The sequence below is a fragment of the Perca flavescens genome, chromosome 8 (assembly GCF_004354835.1).
Source record: "Perca flavescens isolate YP-PL-M2 chromosome 8, PFLA_1.0, whole genome shotgun sequence".
Lineage (NCBI taxonomy): Eukaryota > Metazoa > Chordata > Actinopteri > Perciformes > Percidae > Perca > Perca flavescens.
The window spans coordinates 30,983,757-31,004,704 of NC_041338.1; the positions used below are offsets into that span (position 1 = coordinate 30,983,757).

The following is a 20,948-nucleotide window of genomic DNA, read 5'->3' on the forward strand; positions in this document are numbered from 1 at the left end:
AAAAAAAGATAGTAAAATACATACATTTTTAACTGTAGATTTAATGAACGGGACAGAAGTAACACTTAAAAGCACAACTGAAATACAAAACACTTTTAAGTAAAATGAACAAGTATAAAAACAAAGGCGTAATATGCCAATATTTCTCACTGTGGAATTAACATGAAACATTAGAGACAAACAAGATTTAGAAACATGAACAGTTCTCTTTTCATGCTGTTGTATTTGCCATCTAACCATTTAAATGTTATAATTCGTAGAACACTGCTGTCTTTGTGGATCTTGTTATTGACCAAATTTGCAAGATTTTTCACAGGTAAGTAGCTATAAACAGAACCGGCTCCAAAACTGTCTTATCTTTTAAGTAAAATCTAGTTAGTAAAACATCTTAAAATGGAACATAGAAATCACCATTTGGTGTTTAAGATAACTATCTTTCCTGTTCATATAGTCTAAAGATGAAAAACACTGGAACCACTCATATGGCCAAAGAACAAAAATGCAAGAGACATACATGAAGGGTGCATTATAGCAGGTGATTCCAGGCTACACAGTCCTGTCTTCTACTTGTCCGCCTGTTTCCCGTTGTCTTCTTCAACCAAAGGGTAGGGTCGCAGGTCCAGGGACAGAATGCGGCTGAACATGCATTCATCAAACTATGAAGAAGAGAAGACCATAGTGACTGACTGCATTATCTTAACATAGAAATTAAAGAGTTCTTCTCCAACTCCAAGTTTCTTACATCTGAGTAGACTCCCAGCAAAGCGTCGGCCTTGGAGAAAAACTCCTCCTTCAGGGAGATGACAATGATCTGCATGTTCTCCCTGGACTCCTCTCTGATGAAACTAGTCACCTAGATATAAACAGAACACCCACACAAGGTAAAGCACAAATATAATCCATAAACAAATATAATGGTGTACAGTTGAACACAAACACACACCTTATAAAATAAAAACCTTAATAATGACATTACTCTGGTTGTTTTTTATAATCTTAGTGCTGTTTCAATTGCAAACTATGTTGCTGGAAAACCAAAACCTACACAATTTAACCCATGTCCAAGTAGACAATAACATACATGGATGTGATTACAATAGATTAGGGCTGCTAGAAATTAATCTTTTAATATATTATAAGGTAGAAAAAAAGTGAAAAAAGCCCATCTCAATTTCCCTTAACTCATAACTCATTAAAATGTCCTGTTTTGTCCAATCAACATATTGTAATAGGCAACGTAATGGGCAAAAGCAGCAAATCCTCACATTGGAGAGCATGGAATCAATTACCTCATTGGTCCGAATATAAGACGTGATTATAAGACGCCCCCCATCTTTCAAGACTCTTTTTGGAAAAATACTTTGAAGACCATCTGTTGTTTTTATAAAGAAAATTATTTTATTTGAAAATAATTCTAATAAAAACACATTGAATAAAACAAGGTAGGCTGTTGTTTTTAACATCTTTTAAATAAAATAATATTTTAATATATTTAATATTTTCTCTGGCTGTTTGCATGTTTAGACGGTGTATCATCTCCATGACAACGCCTCATTGTACTTCAGTTCTAACTTCTGACTTTTAGGTTTTTTTGTAGCTGGATATATCATTTGTTGCGTCTAAATATGAATGTGGATAACGTTAGTGATAGTGAGATGCTGGCTACAGTTACACTTCTAGTAATGAATTGGCGAAAACACGTTTTATTTCTAAGTCACAGCTTTGTTCTAATGCCGCTGGGCGCTCTCTCTCTCTTCAGTCTCTCTCTATCTGGCTGGACCATATAACGTTACCGTGCTTTCGGGGGTCGTTGAGGCTCCATGTAAAACTCCATTTCAACCAGCTGTTTATAACATTAAAATAAAACGGATTATGGTCCATTTAATTTCTATAGTTTATAGCTGACTCTACCAGCTGACTTCTCTATTGGCTGTTAAAACAAGTGACGACCCTTACATTCTAAAACCAGCCTCTGCGACTTGAACAGCTGAGTCGTAGCGCGACCATCAGCTAGCTTGAGTCCAGCTGAGACAAAGTTTGAGACGATGGCTGTGTCTCTCCATGTTTTCAGGCCCTGGCACTAGCTAGCTGTGAGGGACGGTGACTCACTTCAGTTAGGAAGGCAACACGCATTTGTTGTTGTGGCTGTATTAACATAAAAAAACTAAACCCCAAATATAAGACGACCCCACTTTTTCAGATGTATTTCCAGGGGGAAAAAACGTCTTATATTCGGCCAATACTGTAATTATATTAATAATTGTATTAATTGTAAACTCTGGACACAGCTGGAATCTTACCTTGCCAATGTTAGTGTTGTCCAGGGCTGCATCCACCTCATCCAAGATGAAGAAGGGAGCAGGGCGGAAGCTGAGAGACATGACACCAGTGTGCCAAACAGCACAGACAGTGAACCAACAACATGGGTCAATTGTCAGAGCTACCGGCATTAAAGACAGATGCAAGTATTTGATAATGTGGGATAAAGTGCTTCAGAAAGAAAAAAAATGATCAAAAGAGGTGAAACAATCTTTAATTTACAAAGGAACAATAGTTTCAGTATGACAGAAAATAAGAAGCAGCGACAATGGATTCAGCGAGATGTTAAGTGTCTCTTTAGAAGAGAGTTCTTTGCATAAAGTTAATGATGAGAGGATCAACAGCTCTCCAAAATTATATAGCCTTTACTTTATTAGTCCATTCATCAGTTTAATAACTCATTGTCATTACAAGTTAAGCACACCAAGCCAACGGTTTTCTTTTCCCCAAGAAGAGATTGTAGTTTGTGTGTCAACAGCTGTGCTAATTCCCTTTTTATTTTTTTATTTTCATAGCTGTGGGGGATAATTATCCAGCTATCCAGCTAAATGAATATCAAGCAAACAAAGATTTTGGGAAATATGATGGTTGTATGTCAATCGGTCATTAAATACTTATTATTAACGTTTAGTCTTGTTATGTGGTCCTTTTATGTGCAATTTTTAGTATCTTGAGTTATTTGTTGATCTAAGTCGGTTATCTCTGCTATGCACTAACCACAAATTTCCAGTTTCCCCTATTATGATCTAATGTACTGTAATATAATGTAATATAGTCTGTTTCAGGTTTGATTGTGAGCCCAGTGTTACCTGTGGATGGCAAACAACAGGGCGAGGGCAGCGATGGCCTTTTCTCCACCAGACAGATTGTCCATGGACATGAAGCGTTTTCCCGGCGCCACGCAGTTGTAGTTGATGCCACCGAGGTACGGCTCATCAGGGTTATCTGCACTCAGAATGGCCTGGAGCACATAAAGCAGGATCTTGTCATTTAAGGCATGTTGTTCTCGTTTGTAACACCTTCTGCAATGCCAAGTGCAAACGAGAATTATGTACAGTTTACAATGTTTAGAATTACAGTAGCTGAAGTGCTCTTCATGAGGGTCGGTGGGTTAGGAATGTTTGGTATACACAATACTGATAAACACAATCAAAACAGAAACTTGAGGGTGTGTTTAAGGTTTTGTTGCTTCACCTGGGCGCTGCTGTTCCTGCATATTCTTTTATAGATCTGATCGATTACGATAGACACATGTTCAAAGCACTGGTTGAAGAGTTGTAAGCGACGGGCTTTGACTTGCTCAAACTTCTGACTGCATTTTCTTGCTGCTCTGGTGCTGGCATCAAACGCTGATTGAGGGACAGGAAACTAAGTTGAAAAAGCAGTCCAGAGACTTCATGATCATGTTTCAACTCAGTATATCTTGTAAATAGGATGTTAAATATATAAACAATGTGGTCTTGATTAGTAAAACATTTTTTGTTGTTGCAGATTACAGTAGGTATATTTCACCAATTAAGGGTCTCATTTTGAAATGAATAACTTCATAGATACCATCTGTTACTCCCTGTAACCTCTCCTTCACCTCCCTCATTTTTTCCAAAGCTTTCAGGTTGGGGGTAGTGGTGCGATGCAGCACTCCCTCAATGGAAGACACGGACTCCTTCAGCCGCCCCACGTAGGCCTCCACCTCCTCGTCTGACTGCAGACTCTGTACGCACACAAATTCAGTGCATGTTGTACTGTACAAAGGCTTTGTGAAACATTTCTGGTCATATGAATAAACAGAAAAGTGCACAATGATAACATTAATAATAATAATGATAATAATATTAATATCCATCCAGCCATCTTCATCGGCTTATCCGGGTCGGGTCGCAGGGGCAGCAGCTTCAGCAGGGGATCCCAAAACGTCTCTTTCCCAAGCCACATTAACCAGCTCTGACTTTGGGATCCCGAGGTGTTCCAAGGCCAGTGTAGAGATATAATCTCTCCACCTAGTCCTGGGTCTTCCCCGAGGCTTCCTCCCAGCATAATAATAATAATAATAATAACTTTATATAATACAGGTACCTTTAAAAACAGCATTTACAAAGTGCTTTGTATAACAACAGTAGGGCCAAACAAAAGCAAGACAAACATTTGGTAAATAAAAACAAGAATACAACAGATGCTAAACATAAAAGACAAGACAAATAAAAAAAACTATAAAAAGTGATGACAAATAAAAAAATGCTAATAAAAAGGATAAAAGCAATAAAAAATTAAATAAAAAAAAGCTGTGATTAAACTTGCTGTCTCACTCTGAGTTCTGCATCAAGGCCAGAGTAGTCGATGACTAGTTGTGCCTCTCTCTCATAGAAGCTCATGGTGGCTGAAGTACTTTCAGATTCTGTGTCCAGCTGCACAGAAGAGAATAATCATCAGTCATCAGGTAAGACTGACACCACAAGTGCTTTAAGTAGTTTCATGACTATCATAACTCACGTTTAGTTTCTTAAAAATCAGTCGGGTTTCCCAGTCTCTAATGTAAGGGCTCCTTTTATTACATTTTCCCTCTTTTTTTCAAAATATGACCATGTGAGCTCAATTTGATAGCCATTACTTTTCCAAAAAAAAGTACAAGGGTCTCATTTATAAACGTGGTGTACGCACAAAACGAGGCTGAAAACGGGCGTACGCCGCTTCCCACGCAAAGGTTGTGATTTATAAAAAACAAACCCGACAGGAGAATGTGCGGTCCTCCACGCAAACTCTGACCCATGCATACGCACACTTTGGAGACAAAATAGAAATTGGCGACAATGATGGTGAGGTGGTGAACTGAAGTCAGACTGCAGAGAGTAAATGTGGGAATAATGATTACACTTAATTAGGGTTGGGTACCGAACCCGGTACTTTTACCGGTACCGACCGAATCACGTCTGTACTACAGAGTATTGGTTCACGTAAAATCAAACAGTGCCAAATTTTGGTACCTGAGAGCGCGTAAGCACAAGCTTATCTGTCCTCACTGCATGGTGACAGAGAGCAGAGGTCCGACACACAGGCACACGCGCACGCAGAGGTGCAGACGGAGCAAATTATGTCGGCTCTGAAGTGTTGTTGAAGTCACAGTGAGTCACGATAAATGCCGATAAAGGGATTTCAAGTGTGGTTACAGTTTTTAAAAACTTCACGCAGACAGCGTTTGCTGCAATATGATATTAATGGCAAGCTGTTAACGTTACACTTCCTGTGAGACAAGCAGGCACAACAGTGGTTTCGCTGCCCTGGGGAGTGACTGACAGGCTGAGGTTGTAAGGCAAAGCAACTTTACTTGTACAGCACCTTTCAGCAACAAGGCAATTCAAAGTGCTTTACATGAAACATTAAAGAGCAATTAAAAACGGTCATGATGAAAATAAACCAGGCTAAAAAAGAATAATATACAAATACAAGAATACAAGTTTAATAATTATTCAATTTAATAGGTTGTAGGGACGGGTTTTATTTTTATTTAATTTCTGTCAGTGTAAAATATTCTGAATAAATAACAGAATGTTCTAAGTAAATAGGATAAATAGGTTTGGAATTATTTTTACAACTGATTGTCGATATTTTTTTTTGTAACAGACAGAGGGAAAGTACCGAAAAAAGTACCGTTGGGTACCGGAACCAAATTTGAGGTACCGGTATCGATACTGGTATTGGTTCAGATGCGAAAGGTACCCAACCCTACTCTTAATATTTTCAAGTATTGATGCCAGGGTCATTAACATACTTATCAGCATTCATGAGGTGCTTTGCATTGACATTGCATGGTTAAAAATGGGCGTATACAGGGCGGGATAAGAGGCTGATCCACGTACGCACACTAGGTAATCTGTGATTTATAAAGGGAATATTGCTTACAGGTGTGCGTAAATCTGACCTTTTTTTGGCGTATGCCATTTTGGGCTTTTGGGCGTAGGTACACTTATAATAAGGATCCTACGCACAGTTTTATAAATGAGACCCCAGGTCTGGTATTGAAATGGTCATTCACAAAAGACAAAGAACAGTCAATTCTCTCTGTCTTACCTGCACCTCACTGATTTCATTGAGGCTCCCTGACAGCAGAGTGATGGGCAGACCCTGGATCTTGCAGGCCAACAGTAAGTTGTGTCTGGCTATGCGTTTTTGCTCCAAGGCCGTCTCTACAGACAAAGCCTCCTGCTGAAGCTTCACCAATTCTCTGAGAGAAATAGAGACGGGAAAAAATACCTATCCAAAATGTTGACTTCTTGTAGGATTTTATCATTTTGGTCATAAAAAATCTAGTCATTTTTTTTATGGTTAGTTCATGAAATACCAGAAAAAAAAGATCTACCATGCAATAAATGAACACCAATATCCTTTTTAAACTACAAATGAATCACATTGCAGAGGCAAAATTCTACAAAATGTTTGCAGTAATAGCATGTTAAAGTTATAGTTGTAATGTTTTTATTTATGTTGTTAGGGTTACCCTATTGTTTACATTTACATCACAGATTATATCTTTGAAACGTTTATTAACAACTAACAGGACACCTTTTGGACACCTTTTCTAGCAAACCCTCTTTAACAACAGCAGCTGCAGCATTGACAGGAGCAGTAAGTAGCGTATTGGTCCAACTATAAGATGGTTTTTTTTTCCTAGAAAAAAATCTGAAAAAGTGGGGTCGTCTTATAATCGGGGTCTAGACTTTCAGCTGTTCAAGTCGCAGAACATAAGGGACGTCACCTGTTTCAACAGCCAATAGAGAAGTCAGCTATAAACTATAGAATATGATCCATAATCCATTTTATTTTAACGTTACAAACAGCTGGTCAAAAAAGCAGAGTTTCAGACGGAGCCTCAACGAGCGCCCGAAAGCACGGTTACGTTATATGGTGGAGAGAGAGAGAAAGAGAGAGAGAGAGAGAGTGACTGAAGAGAGACAGCGCCCCGCGGCATTAAAACAAAGCTGTGACTTAGAGAAATAAAATGTGTTTTCGCCGATTCATCACTAGAAGTGTAACTGTAGCAAGCATCTCACTATCACTAACGTTATACACATTCATATTTAGACGCAACAAATGATATATCCAGCTACAAAAAGCCTGGAAGTCGGAAGTAGAACGGAATTACAACGAGGCGTTGTCATGGAGATGTTACACCGTCTAAACATGCAAACAGCCAGAGAAAATCTTACCATGGTCCTCAAAGCGGCCGCTTCCAAGAGATTGACAGGAGAGTGTGTGATTACATGACTGAAAAACGGAATGATGGGATGCCCATTACCAGAGCAGTCATTAAGCTGAAGGCCATGGAAATATTTACCGTTAATTTAAATGTGACACTTTCATCTAAAAAGTCTATTTTCGTCTGAAAATATTATTTTATTTAAAAGATGTTAAAACAAAAAAACAGCCTACCTTGATTTATTCATTGTGTTTTTATTAGAATTATTTTCAAATAAAATTATTTTCTTTATGAAAACAATATTTGGCTTTTATAAAGTATTTTTCCAAAAATGAGTCTTGGAAAAGTCTTATATTCGGACCAATGCGGTAGTAGCAGTAATCATAGCACAACAACAAAGTAAGTGGTATTGGTGGTAGTGTTACCTGTTGATCTCTTGGAGGCTCTGGGTTTTCTTGTCCAGCTCAGCTTTGGAAGCAGCCACCTGGCTCTTCTTAGACAACATCTGTTTCTTTAGCTCCAGCAGCTTGCTCTGACCCTCTTCCACCGCCACCAGCATCTTCTCCTCATCCTAAAACATCAGGCCAAAAATGTCTGCAAAATCTAATTTGGAAGAAATCGACTTTCCAGGATTAAATGGGTAATAATTGTTTGCCATGTTTGTTAGTAACTAAACCTCATTCTGGACATCTTTTACCCATATTACAGGAGGCAGTTTGACGATGATAACACAGAATGAATGCCTAAGATGACTACCTTCCTCTGTTCAGCCATGGTTCTGTCCTCCTTGTCGATGATTTCCTCCATTTTGTGGAGCTTCTTCTTCTGCTGCGCCAGTTGGTCTTGTTTGTACTCCAGCTGTGCATTTAAGCGAGTGCACTGAGTCTCAAACTCCAGCCTGAAAGGAGAGACAAATCAAGGTGTTCATGTTGTAAAACACCTTAGACCGTGTCATGCAAACAAATACCATAATTTTAGTAGCAACACAAGTCATGTAATTACCACGACACAAATTTATTCAGAACCTACAGTTACATAAAGGTTTGCCAATTTGCTAAACAAGCAAAAAGAAATTCATGTTTATTTTAATTACATTATATTAGCATAGCTAATGGTATAATTGAATTACATTAATAAAACTCAGAATACTTATAAAGATCCTTTAAGAAGGAAACAATAAACTAGGAATTTTATAAGATAAAAGTGGATCTCACGTCTCAACCGTTGGTGATTAGAGTAAAACTGTCATTGTATCAAAAAAAGCCAATCCAAAAATATTTCTTGATCTTCTTGATCTAAAGTCATACATATTTCCTCACGTCACGTTCCTCTCATTCAGTGTATCAGCACCGTTTTAGCTGGTTAAGTTTAGCACATTTGGTTCTGAAGATACTACTGTGTGGTTGCCGTACCGCTTCTTGTCAAGCTCTGTCTGCTGTTTTAGGTGCTCCTGCTCGTAATCTCTGATGTTGTCCACACCGATCTCAGCACAGAAGTCAGAAAACACTAAGTCCTCCATCTGAATACGCAGAGCATACAGTTTTCACTGTTTAGCCAAGTCAACTGCAAAAAACACCTTAACAGGGAAAACAGAACAAACTGCAGGAAGACCAACAGCAGAGGTATTCCTCTCCCAGGACCGACAGCCATTTAATAGCTGTTGTGTGTACTAAATAGACCAGCATAGTATAATTACAGGATGACAAAAATATAGATAGATGAGACAATATCGACATTGAGCCGATAGATTTAGTGGTTTCAGGTGAAATACTTTATTTAGCACTTGAAAAATCCTATTTGGCCAGTGGTTCTGACTAGGGATGCACCGAATATTCGGCCACCTAAAATGTTCAGCCAGAAATGGCCCAAAAGGGCATTTTCGGCCGAAATACTTTTATCACCAAAACAATACGGCCAAAATGTTGTAATGACGACGCAAACAGAAACCGCGACCTGCACGTGTGTCAGTACCCGCTCCACCTGCAAAGCGTCTCCTAAGCTAAGAGGTTGAGACGGACCACGGAGTGAAAACAATGAAAAGTACGCTCTTAGAGTCTGTCAGCACACGTTTCAGTGAGATCTATTCGGATCCTCTGCACTTCATCGCGACTGTACTTGATCCGCATTATAAAGACTAGGGCTGAAACAATTCCTCAAATTACTCGAATAATTCGATTACAAAAAATCCTCGATGCAAAATGACTTGCCTCGAAGCTTTGTTAAATCAATGTTACCAACATTGTATCGCTGAAGGACGGTGTTTCCGCACGGAGCATTATTACTGTCGCACAGACGCGGCTCAGTCTGCTGCTGGCAACCAATGCTGGCGACACATGCCAGAGCGTAAATAGCGAGGGGCTAAGAGAAGAGACAGGCTGGAGAAAACGACAGAAAGTGTCCAAAGTTTGGAATCAGTTCAAACGTAATTAAAACTAAAACTCTGTACAGTATGTCTATTGCAAAATCAAACTAGCTTACCACAATAATAGCACGTCGTCAGTGCTTTAGCATCTCAACAGAAAACATGGAGTCTAACTTAAATCATCCATTCCACGAAGCGACCGACAAAAGTAAATCACAGAGTCGCATGGACGATGTAACTACACCAGACACAACAACTACCAAAATCAAAGACAAGAAAATACGTAGTGGTGACCACGATCTGATCTAAAGAGCTGACGTGTTGACTATCCCTTCGGAAAAACAGCTGATTGTTGCTCATCTCTCTCTCTCTCTCTAGGAGAAACAGCTGATCAACGATCTAATAGCATAAGTGTAACAGAGCTGTGTAACATTATAATCAATATATATATAAATGAAAATAGGTTGAGTATAACTAATATTTACATATAGGCCTACTTGTAGTTCTGAAAGTTAAGTTGCACAACTTAATGTAATGTTTGTGTATGTTTAATGTATGCCTTAGTTTGAGGTTGATATCATTTGGAAAAAAAACATTCTTTAAAAACAATGTAATATGGCACTTAAATGCACTTAATATGTTTAGTTTTTTGAGAGATGATATTGTAAGCAATGTAGGCAATACAAATGTTGCTTTTTTCCGAAAATTTTGCTTTTTTCCCTAGTTTAGGTTGTTTAAAAACGCAAAAAATAATTATCCGATTAATAGATCGATAAAGTGCTAGATTAATTGATTACAAAAAGAATCAATAGCTGCAGCCCTAATAAAGACCATTACTTGGATGCGGAAATAAAGCAGGGCGCACGAGAAATGATCCAGGCCGCGATGGATGCGGAGAACCCGTGTGGAGACGGAGACGGAGCGCGCACAGAGCAGCGCCCAGCGCAGGAGGAGATCAGAGCGCAGAAAAAAAGTCTCTCTGCACCAGATGAGGGGCATGCACCCTCGTTGTCTGATATGTTCAGTGAAATCCTGCAAGAAAGTGCCTCAAATAATAATAATAATAATAATAATAATAATAGGTAAGCGATTCTGTTTTTAGGCTACTATATACTGTATGTGACTATCAGATTGTAGCCATAGTTCTGCTAGATATTTTTTTAACTAAACTTTAATATTAATTTATTGCAATGCCTTGATTTTAGTAAATTTAGTACACAGTCATAGCCATAAATGCAATGGTACTAATAATTGGCATAATTTCTTTCGGTGTTCGGTTTTCGGTCTTGGTTTCCTCTTTTTCGGTTTTTCCGTTTCGGCCAAGAATTTTCATTTCGGTGCATCCCTAGTTCTGACTCAAAAATAAACAAAATCGCCACCTTATGATATAAAAAATGGCACACAATAGGTTGAAGACAGTGCTCAGACAGCGTTACCTGGTTGATCTGGTCTCTGATTTTCCTCATCTCTGAATCCTTTGCCTCCACACTCTCCTGCTGCATCTGGATCTGAGAGTCCAAGTTTGCTAATTCACTCTCCATACGAGAAATATCCTGAACAAAAATCAGCAGGAGATGACAAGACAGAGTAAGTACTATGATATTTTGAATTTGTCTCTGCTTCCTGTATCCTATAGCCTTGTAAATATATTATGCTTTGGGATTTCAAGTGTAAGTGATTCACCAGGGGCTCTGATTTACACACATACTATAGAGCCATGTCAAAGAACACAGCCTATATTATGATATTACATTTGAGAAAGACGAATTTCTGTGGCCCTACCGCTTGGTATTTAGGGATGGCTTTCTTCCGAAGGTTTTCCAGGTCGGTTTTGGAGTATTTGAGGCGGGTTTGAAGGCCCTGAGCCTCAGCAATGATCTGTTTCAGGTCTGAGTCCTTCCGCCTCAGCTTCATCAAATCCTGTCACAGGACCAAAAAGTTAATTATGCACTCTTAAATAGAAGTTTCAGCCCATTTGTGCGTCTCATTCTTGACAAAATATTCAGCAATTAATACACAGTATGCATATGACAGGACATAATTTATGGCAAAAGCACAAACAACAAAACAATTGCAGCATTTTTTTAACCATGTGCAGACAGGGCAGGAAATTAACTTAATTAATTTAAGAGTTAAAAAACTCTGGTCAAGACTAAAGGCCCTGAAGTTAACATTATATGAAATATTCAACATTTTACGTGTCGACTCACGCGCATCTCTGCTGTCAGCTGATCCTTGCGTTCCTTCAGCCGCATCATGTCCTTCTCATCCCAGCAACGGGCTTTGGTTCGAAGGTAACTGGAGCCTCCAGAGACAGTCCCTGACTTTGAAAACAGCGTCCCATCCAGAGATACCGCCTAGAGAAAACACATATGATTGCATTTCTGCTGACAGTAAACGGAACATGTCAGTCAGTAAGCAAGTTCAAGAGTGAAGGCAGTGGTTACCACCTTACACCAAACGATTGAGATGACGGGAGCACGCCCCAACTCTAACAAGACTCTAATGATTTCATTCCGATATTGGAAAATAGTCTGCGACAGTGGAATCGTTTGGTGTAAGGTCAGCATAAGATGAAAAGAAAACCGTTCTGCAATGCAGCAGTATGACAGAACCAAACTAAATGAAAAGTGTTATTGTTGTACTTATTGGATTGAACTGATCCTGAGTCCGAGGGCCAAGCCTACCTTATTGCGCTCCTGCCTGTCAAAGGCCACACTCCTTGCTTCTTTGATGGTCTCACACACCAACGCATTGCCACAGACAAACTGCACCACTTTCCTCAGCTGGGCGGCAACTGAGGCAGTGTTAAACTGTACAACATCGACCACCATCTTGGCACCGGGGACCTCCCTCAGACGCTCATTCAGAGGACTTATCTGGTCATACAGTAGTAATGGTTATCATTGACACTACATATGTGTGTGCTACTGTGATTGGCAAAAAAACAAAACTGACATAAACTGACAACTCCTCTTCTTTACCATTTAGCATTTTCAACCATCCAAATAAAGTACTTACTTCCAAGTAGTCGATAGGCAGGAAGGTCTCAGGTTCGGCTCGCTCCTCCTTGATGAAATGGATACAGTCACGGGCCACTTTCTCTGAGGCCACTACAATGGCGTTCATGTAGCGGCCAAACACCTTGATGACAGCCAGCTGGTACTTTTTATGGATGGGGCTGCACAAGTCAGAAAGACGACCAAACTGGGACAGAAAAGAAAAAGAAATGTTTCAGCTTACTCAGCTCATGAGACGAGACACAAGATTGGGTTCACAAGAACAAGACTAGATGAGATTTTGACACTATTTTAAAGAAAACTTAAATGATGAAATATGACTGAAAAAATCGTCTTTTATTCAATCAAAAGTCACAAAATGAATGAGAACACCTGTCTGTCTTGGAAGTGTAACATTAACTGTACGGCGACTGCACGTGATCTTGCCATTATATTATATATATATATATATATAGCAAATGGTGTCTGCGTCGCACCTCTAGTCAGAATAGTTTCATATTTACAAAAGATTATCTGGTTCACAAGGTTTCGCCTTCTAAAATAAATAACACATGTCTCTCTAAAGATGCAGCCAGCCATTATGCGTAGCATTAAAATAAAGCACTCGTGGCCAGGTTGGATCAGTGGGTAGAGCAGGCGCACATATACTGAGAGGTTTAGGCCTCAACGCAGAGGTCCAGGGTTCGAATCTGACCTGTGACGATGTCTTCCCCCTTTCTCTCTCTCCCCTAGCTGTCCTATCAATTAAAGGTGGAAAAGCCCAAAAAGTAATCATAAAAAAAGACAAGTATTAAGAAAGACTAGGGACATGGATTGATTAAGTTCTAAATGACAAATAACCTAATGCTAAATTTGTTTTCAGCGCAGTAGATTGATGGTTGACAAGTAAGATTAGTTAGATAACTTTGTTCGGTGTGGTGTTTTTTGTTTTGCTAAGACAATAAACTTCAAAATCCATGTCTTCAGTCTCCTGCTCCCTACTCCCTACTTTTACGCCTCTCTGTATCTTACCACAGTGTCAGGGTAAAGTCTGCAGAGCCTCTCAAGCAGCTCTTTGCGCTGCAGCTGTCGTCTGCTTTCCTGACTGTCCAGACGGGCGTTACCCAGCTCCTCTAGCACCTGGCCCAGCTCCTGGTTCACCTCCTCGCTTCGCTGGCGGCCTTGTTGCAGCTCTGCACTCAGGCTCTCTTCCCGCTGAAGGTACTCTTCAAGGGACAACCTGAAACATGCATTAACTCTATAAAGTATTCTCAGTTTCCTTCTGTGATGTTGCATCCTGATTTTAAAGTATATAATGTGTCACTGATAAATAACCATGGAGTTTATTCAACACCTCCCTGACTGTCAGGGACAGTATTGTACAGCCATGTGGTGTAAGGTGTGCACATGACATACTTGCAGGAGGTGGTGTACTCCTCTAGCTTCTCTGCTCTGCGTGTCAAATCTTCCAGCTGAGTCTGGCTGTTCCTGATGGCCACCTACAACAGATGATGTTCCAAGAGTTGTACAATTAAAGTGGCTATAAAACCTATTGGAAACATGTGTTTTTCAACAGCTGTTCATCCATAAACAATAACTTCAAAGATGTGTAGTGGCAGCACAATTGTGCCAATAACAGTACCTCCACTTCCTTCTTACGGCGCTGGTCGAAAGCCATCTTCTCGTAGTCGGCTTTCACCTCCCAGTGCAGTTTCTCTGCCTGCTGGTTGAGGACAGCCCCTTGCTTTCGGGCCAGCTCCTTCAGCTCTTTGTATCGCTCTAACTGTGGCAGAAATGCAAAAACCTGCTGAGGGTGTTACTGTATGACAATGTCAGGGTTATTTTTGTCCCTTATGATATCAGTTAGGTAATGTAGTTGTTAATGGTTACTAACAACAAAAACAGGACAAACTCTGAATTATAATGTCTGATTCATGAGCATTGGCCATCCACAAACATAATACAATTTAGCTTCAGGTAAATACGTATTCAGTTGCAAGATAAGCATGGGTGATTCAATTAGATCTATGAAGTGGAAATTCAAGTTTATATTTAATATAAGTATACAGTTACATCAGAAAAAACAAAAACAAAATCTCTAATATATATTAGGACTGAAAATTTAGGACTAAAATTCCAAAATATATTAGGACTGAAAATTCGTTTAATTTCCTTCTTTTCTGTGAGTAACATATTGTAAACCTTCATATACAATCCACTGGGTTTTAGGGTTGTGCCGATGGACGATATCATCGTGCATTGTGATGGCTGGCCAACATCTCGATGGAGAGCCACCATCGTGATATTTATTGAATGCGTTATTCAGTGCAAACATAACCGTGAATGTAGTTTAAACTCAGTAATGATGGTATGTTAGGTTATTACTGTCGCTCTGTTGAAGGCAAACGTTCCACTGTACTGTCGTTACGCAGATCACGGACATCTGATTGACTTTACTGCACCGTACTTAAGTGAAAGTAGGAAAAGTTGTAAAACCTACCAGCAAGGCACCATTTACAGAGAGCATTTAAATGTATCTCTAATCATTTCTATGTTAACTTCTGGCCCATAGTAGTAGAAAAAAATATTTATGTAAAGCTATCCCTATCTGGGTTTATTAGTATGTTTAGAATATGTGCTGCACAAAACAAAAACAATATAACCCTAGCATCCAATCTCCCAGCGGCTATATTTTACATCATGTTAACTGACTTCTGTTTTGAGTAAACAGGAAAGTTGCCATTGTTTGACACACACTCACCTGATCCTCATCCAGCTCGACGTCTCTCCCCAGGGAGGCTCCCTTCTCCTGTATCTGCTTCTCATAGTTCTTCCAGGTCCTTTCCAGTTCAGAGATCTCCTGCCGTGCCTCTGTTAGCTCCCGCTCTTTACTAGCTATCAGCTTCTGGCTCTTCCTCAGGGCATCGCGGGCCTCCTCAGCCTTCTTCATGTGATGGGAGGTGTTTACCTTGGCTTTGATGTACTGGGATCGACAATGGGACAGGATATGCTCCTGGGCACTGAGTGAGAGGAGACCTAAGTTATTCTTAGTTACTGGCACAGAACGCCAAGTTATTTTATTTTATGCCATTTCCATTAGGGCTAAACAGATGCTATCATGGGAGGATTTCCTTTTAAATATCCCTACATGGAGAAACAAAACAGGTGATAAGGGACAAATTAAATATATTCATTAGCTATACTTCTGGTATTTAATGATACTGGTAAATACTTTTTGTTTTACCAGTTATTATTTTCAAATCCACACACACACACACACACACACACACACACACACACACGGATCTCCTTCTCTATGTGCTGCTGCTCTCTGCTGAAACGTCCATGTTCTTTCTTGTAGGTTTTGACCGTTTGCTCCGCATTCACCAGTTTATTGTTCTTAGCAGCTGCAGCCTGCTGTTTCTCCCTCAGGGTGTCGCTGAGAGTGTTGGTGCCCTTCTCATTATGGCAGAGCTCAAGCAGGCTCAGCTGCAGGCGGTTGTGGTGAAGTTCGTCCAACAGTGCCTGGTACTTCTGGGCCTGGAAAGGTGGGAGGTGGTAGGACCAGTTAATCGAAGGACAGGAAAGCTGAATAGAAACTAAGGCAACTAAACTACAGTCCAGTTAATGCTGAACAGTCAATTCCTTTGAGCACACACACAGTAATTTAGGGCACCATACACTGTGCTGGGCGATATGGAGAAAAGCAAATATCACCATATTGCAACGATAGGGTTGACAATTAATGCTTTCACAAAATATTTACACAATGAGATTTGTGATAAATAATCATCAGTAATGAACCATACACGTATTTCTGCTGATACAACAAAAGAGACAGCATGGACACCCCAGAATGAAGGCCAGCATTAAATTCCATTAGAGGAAGAAAATTCAAATAAATCAAAAGAGCAAAGTATCAAAGAAATTTCAGGTGGATTTCCAGAGTATTACAACACTGGATAATCTACGATTGTGTGGCTTTAGCTAATTTCTGGCATAACATGATGTTCATAGAGGGGTAAATATACATTACGTGCTACTTATGACCATTACAGCTGTATTTTACAATACTAGCCTGAGAAATACAGCCATCAATTCAGGACAGGGGGATTTCAATATCCATCATAATCTGCTACTTTACAGTCACATTGCATCACAATTTGAACATCTCAATGTCAACATTTTATCACAATGCAGGCAGCACAGCTACAGCCGAAATGGTGGCTTGGCTCATTGAGCTCAAAATCCAATCTGAGAGCAGTTAAAGTGTTAGTATGCATCAACCAAAATGCTTATTTGATGGTCCAACAGCCCCCTCGGGCGGGGGGCTGGTCCAGCAATTTTTGTAGCCGACAATCTGACAATCACCTCCACTTCATGGAGGATATACAACTACTTTTGTCACTTTTTGTGTGTTCTAGCATGTCTAACAGTATTAATGCCTTTAAGGAAAGATTGCCCAAAAGTGTGTGCCTAACGATTATCCCCCTATATGACAGCAGGTTTTTTCACCCCACTTTAGTATGTCAGAACAGCTAAGTAGACTTTTGCCTTCATTCGTGGTCCGACAAACTACCTTGTTTCGTGAGTACCTCTAAACCGGACCAAACTGAAAAACAGGAAGTTTTTATGTTTGTGGATGTCCTTGTTGTTATTGTTGCTTTTATGTTTTTCAAGGAAGACAGTTAAAGCCCTTCATTCTGAAAGCAGCAACAGAGGCATAAGTGATAGTACTGTAGTAGCATTGTGTCATCCAGATTCCTCAGCAACAAAAACCAGCCACCTGCTCTCAGCCAGACATTTGACTGTGAGTGGTTATGAATGCAGCTGGCAGGAAAAATAACTCCAAGTGTGTGGTGACTTTAGGGACTGCAGTGAACAAGTCACAGATGCTGGATGTACAGAAAGATTACATTCGTAATTTTTTGTGAATTTACCTCTATTTTTTCCTGGGACACCTGTTTCCTCTCGACAGTAGCAGATTTCTTCTTGTTGAAGTGAAACTGTGTGTCCTCTTTGGCCTTCAGCAGGGCCCGTTTCTTCTGATCATACTCTGCAGCATACTCTTTTGACTGACTTATGCACTCAAACATCTTGGTCCTCTCCTTTGGGTCCTTCAGAGCTATGGACTCCACTGCGCCCTGGTGAGGAGCATAATGAATAACAAATTGTTTGTAAAGCATTATTACTACCAGCCATTATATTGCAGTGTATATTGTATTTGTGTTGTGCTGTCTTGAATCTTGTTTATTCTCTACAATGAAATTGTATGTTTTAGTGCCCATATCAGGTGTGTTTTTGTATTACATATTGAGTCACAGCAGTCCCCACCGAATGGGCTCGGCAGAAATGCATGAATATAATGGCTAGACACATCTGATCTTACCATCTGTATGTTTATGACAGTGTTTACCTGGAACACCAGACAGTTTCGAGCTTTGGTCACAATGCCGACCTTCTCCAGCTCCTCCATGTATTTGGCCAAAGAGACATGTACACTATTGATGCGATACTCAGAGGATTCACCTAAAAAATACAATGAATGGCAGTTATGCCAGCAGCTGTGTTACTGTACTTGTTTCGACTTGATACTAATGAGGAGACTATGCTTTCTTTCTTTTGCAACTCTTTAAGATCATTTTAACGCCAAGTACAACACAAACTAAAAACAATTTAATTGAAATGTGGAGCCCTTTAACCTAAATAACATAAGTTTTATATTCTTATTTTTCCAGGACTCTGGCACTTGCAAACATCTCTTCATGAACCGCGCTGTAGGTAACAGCGTTATAACGCCTATATAGGAGGCTTTTCTTGATTCTGTATTTCCCTTAGCCTATCCTGTTTTGAAACACTGAGGCTGCCTTAACATTTAGCTAACAACAAAACGTTATTAATATGTAGCTAGAGACTCATAAGCTAAGATTAGTAAACGTACCTATGATGCTCCTACAGAAGACGGTCTCCTGGTCGTCGTCATCGCAGTATCGCATCGCCACGCGGGCGGTGTCGAGCACCGGCCGCCCGATGTGGGCTCCATGTATCAGGTCCTTAAGGTGCTTTACCCGGAGAGAGGCAGCCCGCTCCCCCATGGCAAAGCTCAGGGCGTCCATCACATTGGACTTGCCTGGTGTGATTTTACAACTTGAGCATATCTCTGACTAACTTTTAGTCGTTGCCTTTAACGTTTAACCGTTATAGCTTAGTTTGCTATGCTAACCTAGCTAACAGTTAAATTTAAGAAGCATAATGTTGACATGACATTCCCTGAAATATATAGCTAGCTATTTTTTTACACAAACATTGATGCCCTAGTTTTTAATTCACTCTATTATATCCAGTGATTTATAAGTTTGTTAATATTCTAAAAAAAGAGGGCTATGTAAAACTTTGTCTGATAAGTTCAAGTAGCTAGCTAGCTAGCTAGCTAGAGTAACCTTAACGTTAGCCAACTGATATCAATTAAAATGGTAAAGCTAGCTAGTTAGCTAGTAGCATTGGCAGCTAACCTAAGCTCACTAGAGAGCTAGCATTGACTGGAAAAAGTTCACTTACCAGAGCCGTTTGTGCCAATTATACAATTAAATCGCATGAACGGACCGATGACTTTCTTCCCTCGCCATGACTTGAAGTTTTCAATATCAATTTGTTTTAAGTAGCCCATTTTAATCTCACTTTGCTGCTGAGAATCAAGTGCTAATTTGACAGAGTCACATATCCAAAGCAGCGGGGTAGTGAGAGGCGGGAATCGCGGGAAGCACAACTTGCTTTCCACCCTAAGCACAACACATATTTCGCTTGTATTCTTTTGCATATCAGTTAGTCATGCAATTAGTATGGAAGCCCATTTCCGCCAATGTGATGAAAAAAGATCCTCTGAGTCATTATTATGAGTTAGTATCTCAAAATAAGAATTAGTATCTTAAAATAATGAGTAAGTTAGTATCTCAATAAAAATACTATCTCAAAATAATAAGAAACCCACTTTAAATAAGTTAGTATCTCAAAATAATGACTTCATATCTCAGAATGAGAATTTCTTTTTTATAATAACGACTTAGTTTCTCAAAATACTGAGAAACTTTCTCAAAAATTAGTTAGTATCTCAAACTATGAGAAACTTTGTAAAGGTTGTAAAGGTCTAGGAGTTAGTGTTACGGGGAGATCATAAAATTGCGATGAATGTTTTGCTCAGACAGATAATAATTAATTTGCAATAAGAGAGTACCTTAAAGATGCATCATTTTTTGGTCATTTACAATCCCGTAATTGTCTCCATCTGTTGAAAGCCCAACCGAGTGTGACTCAAATTTTCACTTTCCCTTTTAGCTTTTAGTTGTTCTTCGTTTAATTTCCTTCTTTTCTGTGATGGCCCTGCCCCAGTATCAGCAATAACTACAACAGATAACTTTTAAAATAAAATAAAAATACATTTAGGCCTACATAAAGACATCTCCTGCTACCTTTACCTGCATACTAACACAGGCTTTTCCGGTGTTCAGCCGAAATCTGTGACCCTTCAGAATGCGTGCTGTCATTTTGCGACTTCCCAGGAAAAATCGGACCCGGGCAGAGGCATTAATAAAAACTATATCAAAATAGCATTCTTTTTACTGTTAGTGTAGTTTGCTGTTACAGGTCATTTATGATCATCAGATGAAACATTACACAGTTTCAGAAACATTTAAGTTATATATAGTCACTTTAATATGTCAAAATAATTAAGTTCCTTAAAATAATAACTTAGTATCTCAATGTGTGACTAATTATTTTGACTATTATTTTTTATTTATATATTATATATATATGTACTTTTATTTAAGTAAGATTTTGAATGCAAGACTACAATACTTAATAACAGAGTATTTTTACACTGTGGTATTGCTACTTTTACTTAAATAAAAGATCGTTATTGTGGCCGATCAGTGGATCAGTGGGTAGAGCAGGTGCACATATACTGAGAGGTTTATGCCTCAACGCAGAGGTCCAGGGTTTGAATCCGACCTTTGACGATTTCCTGCATGTCTTCCCCCCCTCTCACTCCCCTATGGGTTACTTTCCACAATATCATCTCTCA

At 39.4% G+C, this 20,948-nt stretch overlaps 1 protein-coding gene across 2 annotated transcripts; it reads right to left on the reverse strand.

Annotated features, from left to right (window-relative positions):
- Positions 1-21: 21 nt before the first annotated feature.
- On the reverse strand, positions 22-19,741 carry smc1b (structural maintenance of chromosomes 1B). Of its 2 annotated transcripts, none has more exons than XM_028586331.1 (25): positions 19,427-19,741; positions 18,810-18,998; positions 18,285-18,397; positions 17,809-18,012; positions 16,171-16,408; positions 15,630-15,889; positions 14,511-14,672; positions 14,285-14,367; positions 13,901-14,108; positions 12,891-13,076; positions 12,557-12,748; positions 12,080-12,226; positions 11,652-11,789; positions 11,306-11,422; positions 8,920-9,026; positions 8,264-8,405; positions 7,933-8,078; positions 6,382-6,535; positions 4,623-4,721; positions 3,874-4,030; positions 3,514-3,668; positions 3,129-3,280; positions 2,301-2,370; positions 743-853; positions 22-656 (listed from the first exon to the last, which is right to left on the reverse strand). In XM_028586331.1, the coding sequence occupies exons 1-25, from the start codon at positions 19,683-19,685 to the stop codon at positions 564-566; spliced, it is 3,882 nt and encodes a 1,293-aa protein (XP_028442132.1). In that variant the 5' UTR covers positions 19,686-19,741; the 3' UTR covers positions 22-563. The 2 variants fall into 2 exon arrangements, with proteins under 2 accessions (XP_028442132.1, XP_028442133.1); XM_028586332.1 differs by having other exon boundaries at positions 14,511-14,651; positions 19,427-19,740.
- Between the last annotated feature and the right edge of the window lie 1,207 nt (positions 19,742-20,948).